The 17,702-nt window shown below is 43.7% G+C and overlaps 1 protein-coding gene across 1 annotated transcript; it reads right to left on the bottom strand.

The window, feature by feature from the left end:
• Positions 1-6,297: 6,297 nt before the first annotated feature.
• Positions 6,298-13,859, bottom strand: LOC125363036. The gene is given in 2 exon segments (XM_048362012.1): positions 6,298-8,163; positions 8,199-13,859. Coding segments are annotated over 2 exon segments (7,116 nt in total). The 5' UTR covers positions 13,449-13,859.
• Between the last annotated feature and the right edge of the window lie 3,843 nt (positions 13,860-17,702).

Raw genomic sequence — 17,702 nt, 5'->3', positions numbered from 1 at the left:
AGTTACTGTTGAGCTATAAAAAAAGAGAGAAGGAATTAGATTTTGTATAACTTCCAAAAGCAAAACTAACAACAAAGCATAACTTTAGATAATAAATGTACACTCCAATATAAGAATTTTCTAGTAACCTTTGTCTTAAAAGAAGTAAAATACCTTGTTGCTGGGAATGCCCAAGAGTTAAAATAATCACCTCTCCCACATGCTATAAACGGGACTCTCACATTGGGTTTGGGCTGCGTGATTATTCAAATTCCCTTTTCAACAGTCGCAGTAGAAATGTGGCTAATTGTAGTTGTCTTCTCCTTCATAAGTGTTTTCATGTTGAAATACAGCGGAGTCCCTAGAAGTGCTTTGTCAGGAGATCACAGAGCATGCTGGTGGTATTCAAGGCACTCAAGTTTCCTCACATAATGTCCAGTGGACTGGAGAGCTGTCCATACAAATGAAGGTCATCCCAGCCCCTCCCTGGGCCCAGCACTGTGTTATATAATCTGTACCCACCTGTAATATGCATATTGTTTGCTGCACTATTCTTGCTCCTTCTTGTTGCCTTCATGTTTTCACCTGAACTGTTTTATTTTTTTTAACCATCAGTGGGAAAAATCCCTTTATGCGTTCTTTATTCCTCAAGTCATTTCTAATTTTTCAAAACCCTACGATCTTGATTCCAGCCAATTCATTTGGGGTCTACTGTTTTGTGGGCAATGGATTATAGGTAACATTGAGGAAACTATAATGCAATATATTTTCAATGTTTTATTAATATCCTAACTTAAAAAAAGCAAACAGTTGGGCAAATTACCTTTTTGTTGTGCAGATCCTACACTTGACACTCTGGACCTGGGTTTTTTGGGAGGGAAGATTCTGTTCTTTGTTATGAATAACATAAAAATATTAAGAGCAAATTCATTTGATCATTACATAGTCTTGCTATTAAAGCATCAAGTAGATGTCACCTGATGTCAAGAGCTCTGCTTTCTTTTGAATCCAGGGCTTGCTTTTCAACCTTACAAAGAAAAAGGATAAGAAATGTTCTCATTTTGATATGCCAGACTAGGAAATGTGAGGCATTTGGGGGAGGAGTATTATTCCCCTCTGGCCTTCTTTCGTAGACATAATACTGGTTGTTCCTTAACAAAAGTTTGCACTTTGTTCATATTAAATATTATCTAGACAGTTATTGTGCGGTTTTCCCCCTAGTTAGTTCTTCTCTACTCTCTACCTTCCAGTGCTATTATCAGGGCTCATGATCTTTGAGACACATTTTTTTGGAATTTAAAGTCTTATTTGAGATGAATCTAATTTCTATTCAAATCTTGTAGTTGGAAGCAGGAGTTTATTTCCCTAGAAACTCATGTTCCTGAGAAGTACAATGCATAAAGACAAGGAACATATCTTATTTTTTGTGTTTTCAGTACCTCAAACAAAGCCTGGACTATAATAGGGTTCAGCCACTTTAAACTCTTACTGGTAAACATATTCATGAAATAAAGGGACATTATTAGGTATTTAATAATTGTTTGTTGATTGAACACTGGCCCTGAGACTCTGAAACTACTTAGCCTCTACTTTCCCTCAAATACTCATATTTAAGCAAGCAAGCTGCTTTTATTTTCTAGAGAACTCAGTTTTTCTTCCCTTTTGTTTTTGCCTCCAGAATCAACTAATAATAATGGTCAGCACTTAATGTGTTTGAACTGCAGTGTACCTTACTCATATTGAAAAACATTCATGCACAAAGCTACGGTAGCAAAGATGCTATCCATAAGCAAATTACGGATTCACTTTTATTGCTGCCAGTCCAACAGAAGTATGAGCCTGAGCCTTTCCCATTAGAAAGGCTCGTGGGAAGCCCACCACTCTGAAGGTGGATGCAAGAGGTTCTAGAGTTGGAAGCTAGTGTGGCTACTTAATGAGTACAAGACCAGCCTGGGCTACATAAAGATACTGTCTCAAAAAGTCAAGAACAAGCTGGGCTTATACCTGTAATCCTAGTTGAGGATCCTAGTTTGAAGCCATCCCAGGCAGACAGATCTTCAGAGACTCTTACCTCCAGTTACCCAGCAAAAAGCCAGAAGTAGAGATGTGGCTCAAGTGGTAGAACACCAACTTGAGTGGAAAAGCTAAGTGAGCGTGTGAAGCCACGAGTTCAAGGCCCAGTATCAGCACAAAAGAAGATTAAAAAAAAAAATGAGAATGGCCAGTGGGAAAATCTGACTTCTACAGTGCATTACGAGTTTTAGTTCTCCCCAACATTGAACACTGACCAGTTTTACATGGCATTTATGTCATCCTGGCAAAAGATCTGAGATAGGAAGGCTGAGACTTGGTAGATGAAATTTAGGTAATTTTAATGATGACTTACTATTTTATGATAAGTTTAGAGGTGAAAATATAGAAAAAGAGCTGGCTTTTTTTTCCCCTTAAAACTTTGGAATCGTTAAATTTGTGTGAGCAAGAAACAGTGTCATCCAGTTTACTTTTACAAATTCTCCCATTTGGACATACCAGTTTAACCTAAGGATTTTTATATGTTAGTTGCAGCATATCTAGAGTTTATGTTAAAAATGGAATTTGACAGGAAATTTTAAAAGAACAGAAAAATTGAATTGAAAAAATGTATCATGTACTAAATAAATCATAGCTAACACTTCACCACCAAATCCTACACAAACCATGGCCATTTTATAATTTATATAAAATTAGTCAGGTCGTTCTTGCCAAGTTTCTAAAGATGATCTCTAAATATTACAAGTATCTTAAGTGCCAATTTCCTACAAGTCATCATTTTAAAATTATGTCTATTGTAAATGAGACAGCTGACTTTGGATATTGTGACTCATAATTATGTATTTAAGGAATTAAAAGTGAAGATCTGCAAGGCAAATAGATGAGGTAAATGAATGTGTATATTAATATATGTATTAACTAAAGCAAGAAAGTAGAGATTTTACATTTCTTCTAGAGTGCCTTAGTAAATATGCTTAAGAAAGTCTAGTTCTGGGCTGGGGATATGGCCTAGTGTCAAGAGTGCTTGCCTCGTATACATGAGGCCCTGGGTTCAATTCCCCAGCACCACATATACAGAAAATGGCCAGAAGAGGCGCTGTGGCTCAAATGGCAGAGTGCTAGCCTTGAGCAAAAAGAAACCAGGGACAGTGCTCAGGCCCTGAGTCCAAGCCCCAGGACTGGCCAAAAAAAAAAAGAAAGCCTAGTTCTTTGTTTTGAAGGTTAAACAAGAAAAACTACATTACTCAAGTTTCAATTCCAAGCCAACATATAGGAAGAAACTTTCCAAAGTAATGTGTTTGATAGTGCCTAGAAAGAGGGAAACAAGCAAACAGTAACTGTGTGTCTTTAAAAAAAAAAAAAAAAAAAAAGCTATGGAAGAACAGACTAGAGAAAATAAGAGGCGTTGGTGCTGGTAGTTCCTATGTATAATGCTAGCTACTTGGAAGCTGAGTTCTGATGATCCAAGTTCAAAGCCATCTATGAAAGACAAATTCTCCTCAAGAGTCTTAAAATTCCAGAACTAGAGACATGACTCAAGTAGTATAGTGCTAGCTGTGAGTGGAAACAGTCAAATGAGAACACAAGGCCTCCCAGGTTCAAGCCCCAGTATAGGCAAAAAAAAAAAAAATTTTTTTTAAAGGAAAATTTAGAACTTCAATATGAAAATTTATAGAGATGGAAAATACATCATTGGGCACCAACCTTCAAAACACTTGAACTTGAGATCATTTCTTAAAGCTAAAAGTATGAAACTGGAAGAAAAATGGATTCCATGGCAGGGATTAAAAACAAAGAAAGAATTATTCAGTATAAGAAGTATTGTAGCAAGTGTCTACTTGGTGAAGGGTGCTAAGATAGCAGCCAGTTTCTTGGAAGAAAGCAAAGAGCACACACGGGACACTTATTATTTACATAAAGTCATTGGTAGGTGTGCCACACTGGTTATATCAAGGAAAAAGTTGGGAGTTTCTGTGAATTTTTTATAGGACATAGTTACGGAGAAAATCACTGTTAACCTACTTGGTATTTTCCCTACTGGACTTCATTTTCCACAGATGAAAGAGCTGGATTCATTGTTTCCTCAGGTCCTTTCCAGCTCTAGCCTTGGGTGCCATTTTAGTGATCGTTCATGTCAATAGGACTCATGACTCTTAAGACCCAAGAAATTTGATTTTTTTCTATTAGGAAAACTGGCTTATTTGTCTTTTTCTTTTTCACGTCTCTCTCCCCTTTAGCATCTGCCTAGATGACAGAAACACAGAGAAGCTTACCCTCCTCCTCTATTTGCTAGTTCCCTTCAAGGTACCACTTAAGTCAGAAGTAAAGATGGTGGTAATGATCAGCTGGCATGCGGCTCAGAAAGTCCTGCCAGCATCTCCTTGTGAGTAAAGCATGATTCAAGTGTAACGATGTATAAAGTCTACCAATAGATTTTAGGATTTGGGAGCAACTTAAAGCAGATGTATATCTAGATCTAACCCTTCAAGCTACTGGTTGTAACGCTATTAAGATAGTCAACAATTCATAGATCATGTCTGATTATATAAAAAGACTACAAGAGCTTCAGAATGGAAAACACTCAGTATCGTATTTTCTGACTGTATGTGAGTTAGAGCAAAATCAGATGAAAGACAGGGATTGTCCCTGCCCTCCATCTTACTATCCTTTAGTAACTTAAACTTTAAAGAAAAAACATGGAAAAAGAAACTGCAAATAACTTCTCTTGTGGGTTTGTTTGAGAGGTTTTAATTTCTTTTCTGGTGTACTTCATGTAATGGATCAGTTTCAATTGGATACAGCAAGGAATTTCAGCATCTACTTGCAGTTCACACTTACGTCCTACCCAGAACAAACCTTCACCACACTGTTACTAAAGCCTTAAGCTCCAGTGCTCTCATCTCCTATGTGTTTTAGAATGGCAAATTCCAGTGAGGCCCTGCGGGAACAGTGCTGGGAAAGCTCCCAACAGCAGTCTGTTAGATTTAAAGGTTTGAAGTGTGGCAGTGAGTGGAATCGTATGCGCTCTGACCCTCAAGGAGCATTCATTTAACCTTTGTCTCTACTTGCCAACATAATCTGAAGAAAACGTTTGCCACTTTCAAGAGATTAATCAGTCAATGTTTTAGACACTGGGTGACAAAGGAGCACACTTCTTCACCCTCCATTTCTACAATATCCGTAGTGAGTTCGAATGTGCCAGGATGGATAAACCCCAAATCCATTGAATGGTTTAGATGATCCAAGGTTTATATGTTCCTTCATTCACCATACATCCTCATTCAGTGTAACTTCTTGCAGTATTTTGTTTAACTTGATGTGAAAACCAGTTTACTTTAAAAAATGTACTTATGTAACGAAGTCTATACACTGGCTATCTTTGTAGAGGTGAAGTTTCTGTTCTAGTTGTTCTGCTGATTATTATCTGTAATATCTTTGAGCTATGAAAAGGAACTATTAATAAAAGTTTTTAAACAAAGTGTCCCTGTGAAATTTTTCACAAGGACAGGTATAAGGAAGAGTAAATATGTACTGTACAGTCCGTCACTCAATATGGTTGATAATCATAAGCTGACAGGCTAATAAGTAACCTACTTACATTATTCTAGTTAAATGTATCTTGAATATGATTTTGTCAAGTCAAGATATATTTATTGCTGGATACTGGTAGCTCATGCCTATAATCCTAGTGAAAGACCCCCAAGCAGGTGGGCTGTCTTTCTGTCTGAGGAGACCCCCAGAGATCAACGAGACACACGAGGGCTGCAACAGCAAGAGGTTTATTCGAGGGTTGCGGGTACCCGGGCGTCCAAGTCCTCGCAGGGAGATGGCGCCCCGGAGCTTGATGCCTAGGGGTTTTTATAGGGGGAAATTGCGGAAGCAGGCTTACAGAAGCTAACAGCATGGTTACAGGGATTGGTCAGTCCAAATAAGGCAAGGGACAAGACTTCATGACTCTGATTGGTCCACGTTGGTGAGCCGAAAATATTTTTCGTTTTCCTGTTTTTGCAACCCTTGGTTCTCGGAAAACTTATTTTTGAACGTTTATCTAGCGCAATCTTGAGGTCGTCTGGTTTTGGTTCCTGGAATTGGTTACTGTTATTAACTTCCATTCCCAGAACCCTTAGCCAGGTGTTTGTTATTGACTTAGTTTCCCAGAACCTGGCCGGGGTTGACTCACGCTGCCTTGCTTTTTATTTTTAGCTGGCTCTACTGATTTTTATTAGTCTGAAATCTGGGTAGGGGTCTTTCATTCCCCCCCTTTTTCTATGGACTAAATAAAATCCTTTATTCCTCTTCTTGTTGCCTTAATTGATGGTATTGCTGAGTGAGAACCAAGGCGTGGGTGATAGACGTTCTATCTTTTATGAATTGTACAAGCCTGTTAAGGATGCAAGGGCCAAAGAGCAATATAAGCAAAATAATTATGAGAGGTCCCATCAGGGTAGAGAGCAGGGTAGTAAACCAAGGCGACTTATTGAACCATCCTTCAAACCAACCTTGGCCTGATTCAAAGAGCTGCTGTCTTTGCTTTAGTCTTTCTCTAAGCTTTGCCATACTATCTCTCACTAATCCTGTGTGGTCTGCATAAAAACAGCACTCTTCTTTAAGGGCCGCGCACAAGCCTCCCTCCTTTAAGAACAGTATATCTAACCCTCTTCGATTTTGCAACACCACCTCAGACAGGGATGTTAAGGATTTTTCCAGAGCGCTCACAGATTCCTCTAGAGCCTTGATATCGGTGTTCATGGCTTCCTGTAGTTGTTTGAACTGGAAAGTAGCTGTTAGGGCAGTTGCCCCTGTGCCTATCCCTGCCGCTACTCCTCCTACTGTGAGTCCTCCTAACAAAATCGCCATGGTAATGGATACCGGTTCTCTCTTTGTCCTAACTTGCCCTTCAAGATGGCTGTAAAGATATTCTGGAGTGTGATACGTAACCCGTGGCCAAAGTTCAATTAGAATACAAAAATCTTTAGTTAAGTTGAGGGTTTTAACGGACAGGCAGGAGGTTAGCCCAGTACTGCAGGCCCAATAGGTCCCGGTGGGAGGTACCAGGTAGCCATTTGTAGATTTCAGAGAGGTGGTGCGGCCACAGAGGTTAGAATAATGCGGTGGAATTTCCCCAACACAATGCCCAGTTCCGCTTATTTCAGTCATGGTAAGTTTATGCCGGGGGGTGCTACTGCACTGTGGTGGAGGTGAAGTTGGGTTACTAAAGTTGCCAAGTACTGCCACTCCCTCATAGTAGGGGGGTTGAGGTTTTAAACAAAGCCAACATTCCTGGGTTAAATCTGGGTTGCTAGTATTTAGTAGGGAGAAAACACCACCTACCAGGGACACCACCCGGTCAGTTGTCTCAAGAGAGGACATAGGAGCTTCGGTTCCACGAACCAAGGCCATTGCAGAAGTGCTACTAATGGCGTAAGTACTTACAGAAGGAGGTGGGGGGCGAACAGCAGGGATTCGCAAAGGAGGTGGGGGGCGAACAGCAGGGGCTCGCAAAAAGTGGTTTGGGCCTACGGAGGCAGTATGCACATTTTGTATCTTGAGACGAATTTGAAAAATTACCCCGGGATCGTGGCCTGATATATATAGCCTCAATCCCCATGTTCTACCCTGAGGCCAACCTACAAATTGTTGCCCTTTTTCTGTAAAAGTTATCCTGAGGGGTAATGATAGGCCGGGTTTAAATAGGTTTTTCTTGGTTAGGCAATCTGTAGTTGGTTTTCCCTCCAGCTTTTGAAACCCTCTCTGGACCGTTATAAGGTCGGTTGATGGGGACTTTAACCAATAGGCACTTCCCGTGGTCTCACAGCCCCAAGCCTTACAATAAAAGTCCCCTGGCCCCCCGCACCGGCTAGCATGGAGCCTCTCTCTCCCGTCTCGGGGGCACACGTAGAAGTCATTGTGAGCCCATCTACACCTGGCATAGGGAGTGCGACATCCTGAGGCGTCAATTATTCCAGGATGTTCGGATCGGTTTAGGTCTCTTAGCTCTACATCACCAACTCCCCATGCAGGGTCAGTTCCAACTGCAAGCTGACAGAAGTCGGGTTTTAGCTCTGGCCACCAGGTAAAAGGGGCGTGCTGTTGGGAAGTTTCCCAAACCACCTCCGCGTTCCCTGATAAGATCTGCCAAGTTAGTAATTTAACCTGATGAGGAGAACAATAGAAAGGTACAATCCGACATAGGAAAAAGACAATGAGTATTATAAGGTTCGAGAGAGTCTTATCTTGAGTGGGTTTTGAGTGCGCTGGACTCGCCATTCCTGGGTCGTTTCTTCAGCAGAAGCAGGTTTGGCGTGTGACGCGTGAATCCAAGCTGCTATGCCGTCTACCTTTAAGGCAGTTGGAGTGGTCAAGAGCACAGTGTAGGGGCCTTTCCAGCGAGGTTCCAAGGTTTTGGTCTGATGTCGCCGGACCCACACAGAGTCTCCGATCTGGAACTGATGTGGCACCACAGGTCTATCCAGCTGTTCCTTGTAGGCGGCAGCGAGTGGCTTCCAGACCTCTCTCTGAACGGTCTGTAGGGCCTGCAAGTGGGCTTGAAGATTTTGGCTGTTAGCAAAAGTGGAGATATCAGAACTATAAAAACTAACACAGGGAGGGGGTGCTCCGTAGAGAATCTCAAAGGGGGTAAGTCCGTGGGGTCCAGGGGTATTTCGAGCCCGGTAAAGGGCAAGAGGGAGTAGGAGTACCCAGTCCTTTGAGCCAGCTGCGAGCGTTAATTTAGTCAAAGTCTCCTTAATAGTTCTATTCATTCTTTCTACCTGCCCTGAACTCTGGGGTCTATACGAACAATGCAATTTCCAATTAATCCCCAGTAACATGGCCACCTGCTGGTTTACCTGGGAGACGAAGGCTGGCCCATTGTCCGACCCCAGAAATTTAGGCATGCCATACCTGGGAAAAATTTCTTCCAGTAGTTTCTTGCTGACTACTTTGGCAGTTTCTTGCTTTGTGGGGAAGGCTTCCACCCAACCGGAAAAAGTATCGACAAACACCAGCAAATACTGATATCCGTAAAGCCCAGGTTTGATTTCAGTAAAGTCAACTTCCCAATGGACTCCAGGGCGATGCCCTCTCATTCGGACATTTCCTAATCCCGATTTTATCTTCCCAGCATTTACCATGGCACATGCACGGCACCTGTCATATATTCTTTGCAAGATGTCTTCCTTGCCCAAAAAATAAACAAATCTTTCGTCTCGATCAAGGAGGGCTTTTATCTTTCTGGGGCTTAAGTGTGTTAGCTGGTGTACTTGTTCAATCACTTGCTGGGCGAAATTCCTGGGTAATACAGTCTTATTGTCAAGGATCCATATTTTTCTTTTGTCGTCTTTTTGGGCCCCTAGGTTTGTTAGGAGCTCTTCATCTTTTTTAGGGTATTCAAATGGTCCTAAGTCTGCTCCTTTCTGGCCTGCATTAGACTGAAGGCACATTGCTATAGGTTTTGTCTGGCCTTCGGGTTCAATGCTAGCACTCTGCCATTCGAGCCACTGCGCCCGCGTCTCTTTGTTGGAGACTGGGTATGGAGGGACCGAGATCACAGCTGCCCTTCGAGCTGTCTCGTCAGCCATCCTGTTGCCCCGGGCAATAGGACTGTCTCCCTTTTGGTGTCCCGGGCAGTGCATGATGCTGAGCTTACGGGGTAAGAATAATGCGTGCAACAGGGCCAAAATTTCCTTTTTGTTCTTAACTTCCTTTCCTTCAGAAGTCAATAGCCCTCGTCGACTGTATATCTCCCCGTGAATATGGGCAGTGGCAAAGGCATATCGGCTATCTGTGTATACATTGAGTCTTTTTCCACATGCCATTTTAAGTGCCTGGGTGAGGGCGATCAGCTCTGCCCTCTGTGCTGAAGTCCCTGGTGGGAGGGTCCTTGCCCAGATTACCTCAGTTTCCGTGGTTATGGCTGCTCCCGCCTTCCGTTCCCCATTCAGCACCAGGCTGCTCCCATCAGTATACCAGGTAAAGTCAGCATCCTGGAGTGGTTGGTCAGTCAGGTCGGAGCGGGTCCCGTGCACTTCTGCTAAAATCTCAAGACAATCGTGGGGAGCCGCTTTCTCATCCGTCGATGGAAGCAACGTGGCAGGATTGATGGCCGTGACGGGCCCAAACCGGACCCGATCTGTGTCCAGGAGCATAGTTTGGTAATGAGTCATGCGGGCATTGGACAGCCAACGATCTGGCGGCTGCCTGATTAATGCCTCTACCGCGTGCGGGGCCAGAATAGTCAGGGATTGCCCAAAAGTTAACTTGCTGGCGTCTTTAACCAAGACGGCAATGGCGGCCACCATCCTGAGACAGGGTGGCCACCCTGTGGCTACCGGGTCCAATTTCTTGGAGAGGTAGGCCACCGGCCGTCTCCAAGGCCCCAATCTTTGAGTTAATACTCCCTTCGCATGTCCTTTATTTTCTGCTACATACAAATCGAAGGGCTTAGTCAAGTCTGGGAGTCCTAGGGCTGGAGCTGTTAAGAGAGCCTTTTTAATGTTTTGGAAAGCCTTCTGTTGTTCTTCTCCCCAGGCAAACATTGTACCCTGTTTGGTGAGTGGGTACAGGGGGCTGGCCATTTCGGCAAAGCCTGGTATCCACAGTCTGCAAAACCCGGCTGTTCCCAAAAATTCCCTTAGCTGTCGGGGGTTCTGGGGCTCGGGTATGTTCATGACTGTCTCTTTTCTTGCGTCCGTCAGCCACCTTTCTCCCTTTTTGATTAAATAGCCCAGGTAGGTCACCTGTTGTTGGCAAATTTGGGCCTTTTTAGCGGAGGCTCGATACCCTAGGGTCTCAAGGGCCTGTAGCAAGTCTCTGGTTCCTTCCCTACATTCCTGTTCGGATGTCGCGGCCAGCAACAAATCATCGACATACTGGAGTAGCATCAAGGCTGGATGCTGGACCCGAAAATCTGCCAGGTCTCGATGTAAAGCCTCATCGAATAGGGTAGGGCTATTCTTAAACCCCTGGGGGAGTCTAGTCCAAGTCAATTGCCCTGAAATTCCCAATTCAGGATCCTTCCATTCAAAGGCAAAAATAGGCTGGCTATCTGGGTGGAGCCTTAGGCAAAAGAAGGCATCCTTCAAGTCCAAAACTGTATACCAACAATAGGCTGGTGACAGTCCGCTTAACAAGTTGTATGGGTTGGGCACTGTGGGATGTATATCTTCTACCCGCTTGTTAACTTCTCGTAAGTCTTGGACCGGTCTGTAGTCTCCTGTCCCTGGCTTTTTGACGGGGAGTAAGGGGGTGTTCCATGGGGACTGGCAAGGTTTTAAGATCCCCTGATCCAGGAGCCTCTTTATGTGAGGTTTAATTCCTGTTCTTGCTTCCTGCGACATTGGGTACTGCTTAATTGAGACAGGTGTGGTATTGGCTTTTAAAGCTATAACCAGTGGAGCCTGTCGTCTGGCCAATCCCATGCCTCCTGTTTCTGCCCATGCTTGAGGGAAATCATTTATCCATTCTGGGTCAAGGGAGAGTTCCTTCCTTTTGTTATTTTCATATAGCCTGTATTCTTCTTCCAGACTCAAAGTTAACACATGTAAAGGTTGATTTTTGGGGCCGGCTACACGTACCCCAGATTCCTCAAAATGAATTTGGGCTTTCAATTTTTGGAGCAAATCTCTCCCCAATAGGGGGTATGGACAGTCAGGAACATGTAGAAAAGAATGAGTCACCTTACCGGTAGCCAATTGGACTTTTCGATCAGTAGTCCATCGATACCGCCGTCCTCCGGTGGCTCCCTGGACCCATGCCGACTTGTCACTGAGGGGTCCTGGGTTATGGTTCAGGACGGAATGTTGGGCTCCTGTATCAACTAGGAAGGTGACCGGCTGCCCCCCTACGTCTAGAGTTATCCTGGGTTCAGGGGGGGGCTCCTGACCCCGACCTCCCTAATCGTCCAGGGTCAAGAGAGATGTTTTGGGTCGAGGCCGAGACCCCCGAGGGTTCTTCGGGCAGTCTTTTGCCCAGTGTCCTCTTTCTTTGCAATAGGCACATTGGTCTTTTTCCACTCGGGGGGGTCCTCTTCGCTCTCCCTCCTGTCTATCCTGTCTCTGTCCTGTCACTAAGGTGGCCATGAGTCTACTAAGGTCCTTACTCTTCTTTCGATCACGTTCTTCCGCCTCTCTCTTTAGCCTTTCATCTCTTTCCTCCCTTGTCTCTCTCTTATTAAATATCTTTTCCGCCTCCTTAAGTAGATCCTGTAGGGAACTTTCCCTTAAGTTCTCCAACCTTTCCAGTTTCTTTCTAATATCCGGGGCAGATTGCCAAATGAAAGACATAGAAACGTTAGTTGCCTGCCCTGGATCTTCAGGATCATAGGGAGTGTATATTCGATAAGCCTCTTTTAGTCTCTCTAGGAAGGCAGAAGGAGTTTCCTCAGATCTCTGAATAACCTGTTTTACCTGAGCCAAATTTGTGGGGCGCCTAGCTGCCCCATGGAGACCCGCTATAAGCAACTGGCGATAAAGGATTAGGTGGTTCCTACCTTCCACAGTGGTGAAATCCCAATCTGGTCTTTCTAAGGGAAAAGCAGCGTTAATCTCATTAGGCAGCTGTGTCGGCCGCCCATCTGCCCCGCGAACATTTTTCCGAGCTTCCAGGAGGACTCTCTGCCTCTCTTCAGTAGTCAGAAGAACCTGCAACAACTGTTGGCAATCATCCCAGGTGGGCTGATGAGTAACAAGTATGGACTCAATTAAGGCAGTTAACATAGCGGGATCCTTTGAGAAAGGAGGGTTATTGTTTTTCCAGTTATACAAGTCTGAGGCTGAGAAAGGCCAATACTGAAGTTGTCCGGCAGCCCCCGTCCGTAGGGGAAATGCCTGGGCAGTAGAGTCTGCAGGGGGTAGATTACCTTCCCTTCTTACCCTTGTTCTAGTGGCGATAGGGGAAGGATCTGGCTGCTGCCCGCTTTCCCTAGGGCCGGTCTCGGCAGGGTAGGGTGGGGGCTGAGGCAACCGGGAGTCTTCGGCCAGCAAATCCAGGAGGAGGTCGTTTCCAGGGGGTAGAACCTGGGGGGCATTTGCCTTAGGGTCCTTTAGTGTCAGAGGAGGTTTAGTAACAACAGGGTAAAGGGAGGATTGGGAAGGGGGAGCAGAGGGTGTAGGAGGAGGGTGTGATGGAGGAAACAAAACAAAGGGCTTAGCCCATAGCGGGGGTTCAGCAGTCAAAGCTTCCCAGGTAAGGATGTAGGGGACCTGGTCTGGATGCCCGTGCGGGCCGGGAACCATTATCTTTGCCTTGACCTGTAAAATAAGATTAGCATTAAAGGACCCATCTTTTGGCCAGCCTACCCCGAAAGTGGGCCATTCTGAGGAACAAAAAGTGATCCAAGGTCGCTTGTGGATCTCGAGGGAGAGGTTGCTGGCGATCTTCCGAACCTCTGACCAGTGCTGTAAAGTCAAACTTAAAGGAGTGGTAACAGACTGACCCATTACTTCAAAAACACAGAGTCCTAGGACAGACAAGACAAAAACTGTGGAGACAAAACTGAAACAGATTTTCGCAGCGCGGCTTCGGCTGAAAACCGAAAGGGAAAGTTCTAATGGAGACTGGGTTCGTGAGAGTCCGGATCTCTCGTCTCCTACACAAATCACGTAGCCCTCGGTCAGCGGGGCAGCCCCAAAGGGACTGACTCTCTTCCAAGCTACGGAGGACAAATGGGCCAGGGTGGCCTTCAAAGACCACTGGGACGTCTCCCAGGGCTGCGGTCGGGAGTACGAGTTCGTCAACTCCTCCACGGAGCCGCCCAATACAAATCTAGCTAGCTAACTAGTACAAGAACAAAGCAAACGCAAGCGCAAAACACCAAAAACAGAGACACAGACAAATGCGATCGCTGGCCAGCTTACCTCCCGTCGGTGGGTCGGTGGTCCCTGGGTGGGGGTCTCCGATCCCGGACGAGCCCCCAGATGAAAGACCCCCAAGCAGGTGGGCTGTCTTTCTGTCTGAGGAGACCCCCAGAGATCAACGAGACACACGAGGGCTGCAACAGCAAGAGGTTTATTCGAGGGTTGCGGGTACCCGGGCGTCCAAGTCCTCGCAGGGAGATGGCGCCCCGGAGCTTGATGCCTAGGGGTTTTTATAGGGGGAAATTGCGGAAGCAGGCTTACAGAAGCTAACAGCATGGTTACAGGGATTGGTCAGTCCAAATAAGGCAAGGGACAAGACTTCATGACTCTGATTGGTCCACGTTGGTGAGCCGAAAATATTTTTCGTTTTCCTGTTTTTGCAACCCTTGGTTCTCGGAAAACTTATTTTTGAACGTTTATCTAGCGCAATCTTGAGGTCGTCTGGTTTTGGTTCCTGGAATTGGTTACTGTTATTAACTTCCATTCCCAGAACCCTTAGCCAGGTGTTTGTTATTGACTTAGTTTCCCAGAACCTGGCCGGGGTTGACTCACGCTGCCTTGCTTTTTATTTTTAGCTGGCTCTACTGATTTTTATTAGTCTGAAATCTGGGTAGGGGTCTTTCACTAGCTACTCAGGATCACAGTTTAAACTAGGTTGGGCAGGAAAGTCTGTCAAACTTTTTTTTTTGGCCAGACCTGGGGCCTTAACTCAGGGCCTGGGCACTGTTCCTGAGCATCTTTTGCTCAAGGCTAGCACTTTATTGCTTGAGCCACAGCACCACTTCCAGCTTTTTCTATTTATATGGTAATGAGGAATCAAACCCAGGGCTTCCAGTGTGTGAGGCAAGCACTCTATATCACTAAGCCACATTCCCAGCCCTGTGAAACTCTTATATTCAATTAACTTCCAGAAAACCAGAAGTGGCACTGTGGCTTAAAGTGGTAGAGTGCTAATCTTGAGCGAAAAAGCTCAAGGATAGCTCCGAAGCCCTGAGTTCAAGCCCAAAGACTGAGTCACAGTCTCTCCATATATATATATATGTATATATATATATATACATATATATACATATATATACATATATATACATATATGTGTGTGTATATATATGCACGTATATATATGTGTATATATATAGATGATTTGTTTTATGTACAATACAAATGTATAACCCTTTACAGTGTTATTGAAGCATATACATATACAATAAATGAAATATTAGAGCTCATAATTAAATTTGCATTATGATCCTGGCATAGTCAATGCTTAACAAATAATTGTTCAATCAGTTGATGAGTCCTTATTACTAATGTCAACACACCAAAAAAAAGGTCAGTGTAGATTAGACTTAGAAAAACTTCTTTTGACATTTTCAAAGGAAAAGATTGGGTAACTTTTAGGTGAGAGCTTAGTTAGGAAACCAATAAAATTTGGCTCTGTGGAAATACGGCAATTTAGGGTTGGCAAGCAGTAGTAAAAATGGTAAGCTCGTTGGGCACCAGTGGCTTACGCCTATAATCCTACCTACTTAGGAAGCTGAGATATGAGGATCACAGTTCAAAGCCAGTCCACACAGAAAAGTCCCTGTGAGGCTCTTCTCTCCAATTAACCCCTCAAAAACCAAAACTGGTGCTATGACTCAAAAGTAGTAGAGCACTAGCCTTGAGCACAAAGAGCTCAAGGACAGCATCCTGGCCTGGAGTCAAGCTGCACAACTGACTTGGGTAAAGGTTTCATGCATATCAAGAAGTAAGGCTGGTGAGCTGAGCTGTTGTAAAGCTTGCATCCAGTATGAGACTGTACTTAATACAGTAAAATGCTCTGAAGACATTTTAGAATCATGCCAATAAAGGAAGATTTGGTTTCTGCGAAGAACTATTTGGATATTTATAACATCAATCGTAGGCCACATAAAATTCAATGTGGGTTACAGGCAGATGATGAGAATCATATAAGTCTATCTTGTCATATACCAAATAATTCTGTGAGCCTTATTTGGCCTGACTACTAGGGAACAACGGGAAAAGACTGACAACAACATACTACATTATTTTGGACTGTGGGAGAGATTAAAAGTTCTAATTTTAGAGTAAGTGAAGCAAAAAATAAAGCTTATGTTTTGTTTAATTCACATCGACCAGGGATATGTTATTGCAAAATATAACCTTTTATAGAGGAGAAACTCAGCAAGTTCAGTTATCATACCACTATTAAGAGATCTCTGTCCTGAGTAGAAGAATACACAGAGTTGCATAGCCAAGTCCTTACAAAATTGGGGCTAGCAAATGGTATCAGGTGCACAGAAACAAGAGCATAGCATTTTCTTAAGGGGATCGTGGAGAATAGTCTACTGATTCCCACTCTTCTTACATCCCTTGAAAAGTTTGCAGAGCTAACTGTAGGCACCACATTGTCTCAGGATTCAGCCTTGTAGTCCCTCCCATTTTTTCTTTAATACCCCAGTAGTTAAGTGAGGCCAAATATCCTCACCAATGTTCTCAGGATTTGAGAAGGGGATTGAGAATAAGAGAAAGTGAGGATGAGAGATAAAATGTCCTTAGTGTCATTATTCCTGCTTCTTGTTGCTGTTGTTGGTCATGAGACTTGAACTCAAGATCTGGGTGCTGTCCCTGAGTTTTTTCACTCAAGGCTAGCGCTCTACCACTTTGAGCCACAATGCCACTTCTGGTTTTCTGGTGGTTAATTGGATCTAAGAGTCTCATGGACTTTCCTTCCCAGGCTGGCTTTGAATCATGACCTTAAGATCTCAGCCTCCTGGGTAGCTAGGATTACAGATGTAAATCACTGGTGCTCAGTAATTTATTCACTCTTACTCAAAATTCCCAGTTCCTGATTACCTCCCACTACCAGCTTCCAATTTCTCCAATTCGGGACAGCTTTCTCTTTCCAAGACATAATATTTATTACCTTGCATTTTTGTAATATTTATACTCTGACACAACCACAAAAAATGGCTAGCTGCTACAGCACAAAAGCAGCAAAGAATATATAAATATCAGGCATTCCTAATGTTCATTAAATACACCCCATGGGGTTAGAATCCCTTATTTGTCTTTCTCCTTCGCTCTAATTCTGTGTCCCCAAACCACTGTCTCTGACTGCCAAGGGAAAAATGACTTTTCTTAATCCCATTGTGAGTGGGGAACCAGTTCAAAACACTCTTAAAAATCACATGAATGACCCATAAAGTAGACCAAAGGATACGTCTTTTTTAATGGCAATTGCTCTGTGACCCTCAATTCATTTTTCTATTTCTTCCTTGAGGATACTGACAGACTCATCACCAACCACGATCTTAAGCCACCTGAACAATGTGTTCCGGTTTGTGGCTAGCAGAAGGAAGTCATTGAAATGAGGCACATAATTATTCACTGGTTTTACCCACATAAATTGACTTTTTTTGGACTTGACAGCATCTTTTATCGGCTTCATTGGCGGGCTGAGTGGAATAACAGATCTCATGAATGGAAGGAAAGTGAGCCTTTACTTCACTTTTATTATGCAAAGCAGCTTTAGTCCCATTCCTTTACATACCATCAGACACAGTGAAAAATCTTTCCAAACAACAAAAACAAGTCAACCAGACCTCAAAAAAACAAACAAACCAAAAAACCAACTAACATGCTTTCACTGTTTTTAAGAGGTCTCAAAAGTGACATAACTTTCCAGAAAGAGTTCAAGTCAAAATATAAATCTCCCCCCCACCCCCATACCGCATACACCTCAAAGGTAGGTCAACAGAAAGATGGTAGAATGCACTAACTCCAGGAGTCAGAGAATTCAATCACTTCCTCCTCCCTTCTTTTTTGTACTCT

This window comes from Perognathus longimembris, chromosome 14, assembly GCF_023159225.1.
Source record: "Perognathus longimembris pacificus isolate PPM17 chromosome 14, ASM2315922v1, whole genome shotgun sequence".
Taxonomy (NCBI): Eukaryota; Metazoa; Chordata; class Mammalia; order Rodentia; family Heteromyidae; genus Perognathus; species Perognathus longimembris.
The sequence above is the reverse complement of the archived record's forward strand: the minus strand, read 5'-3'. Positions and strand labels throughout refer to the sequence as shown.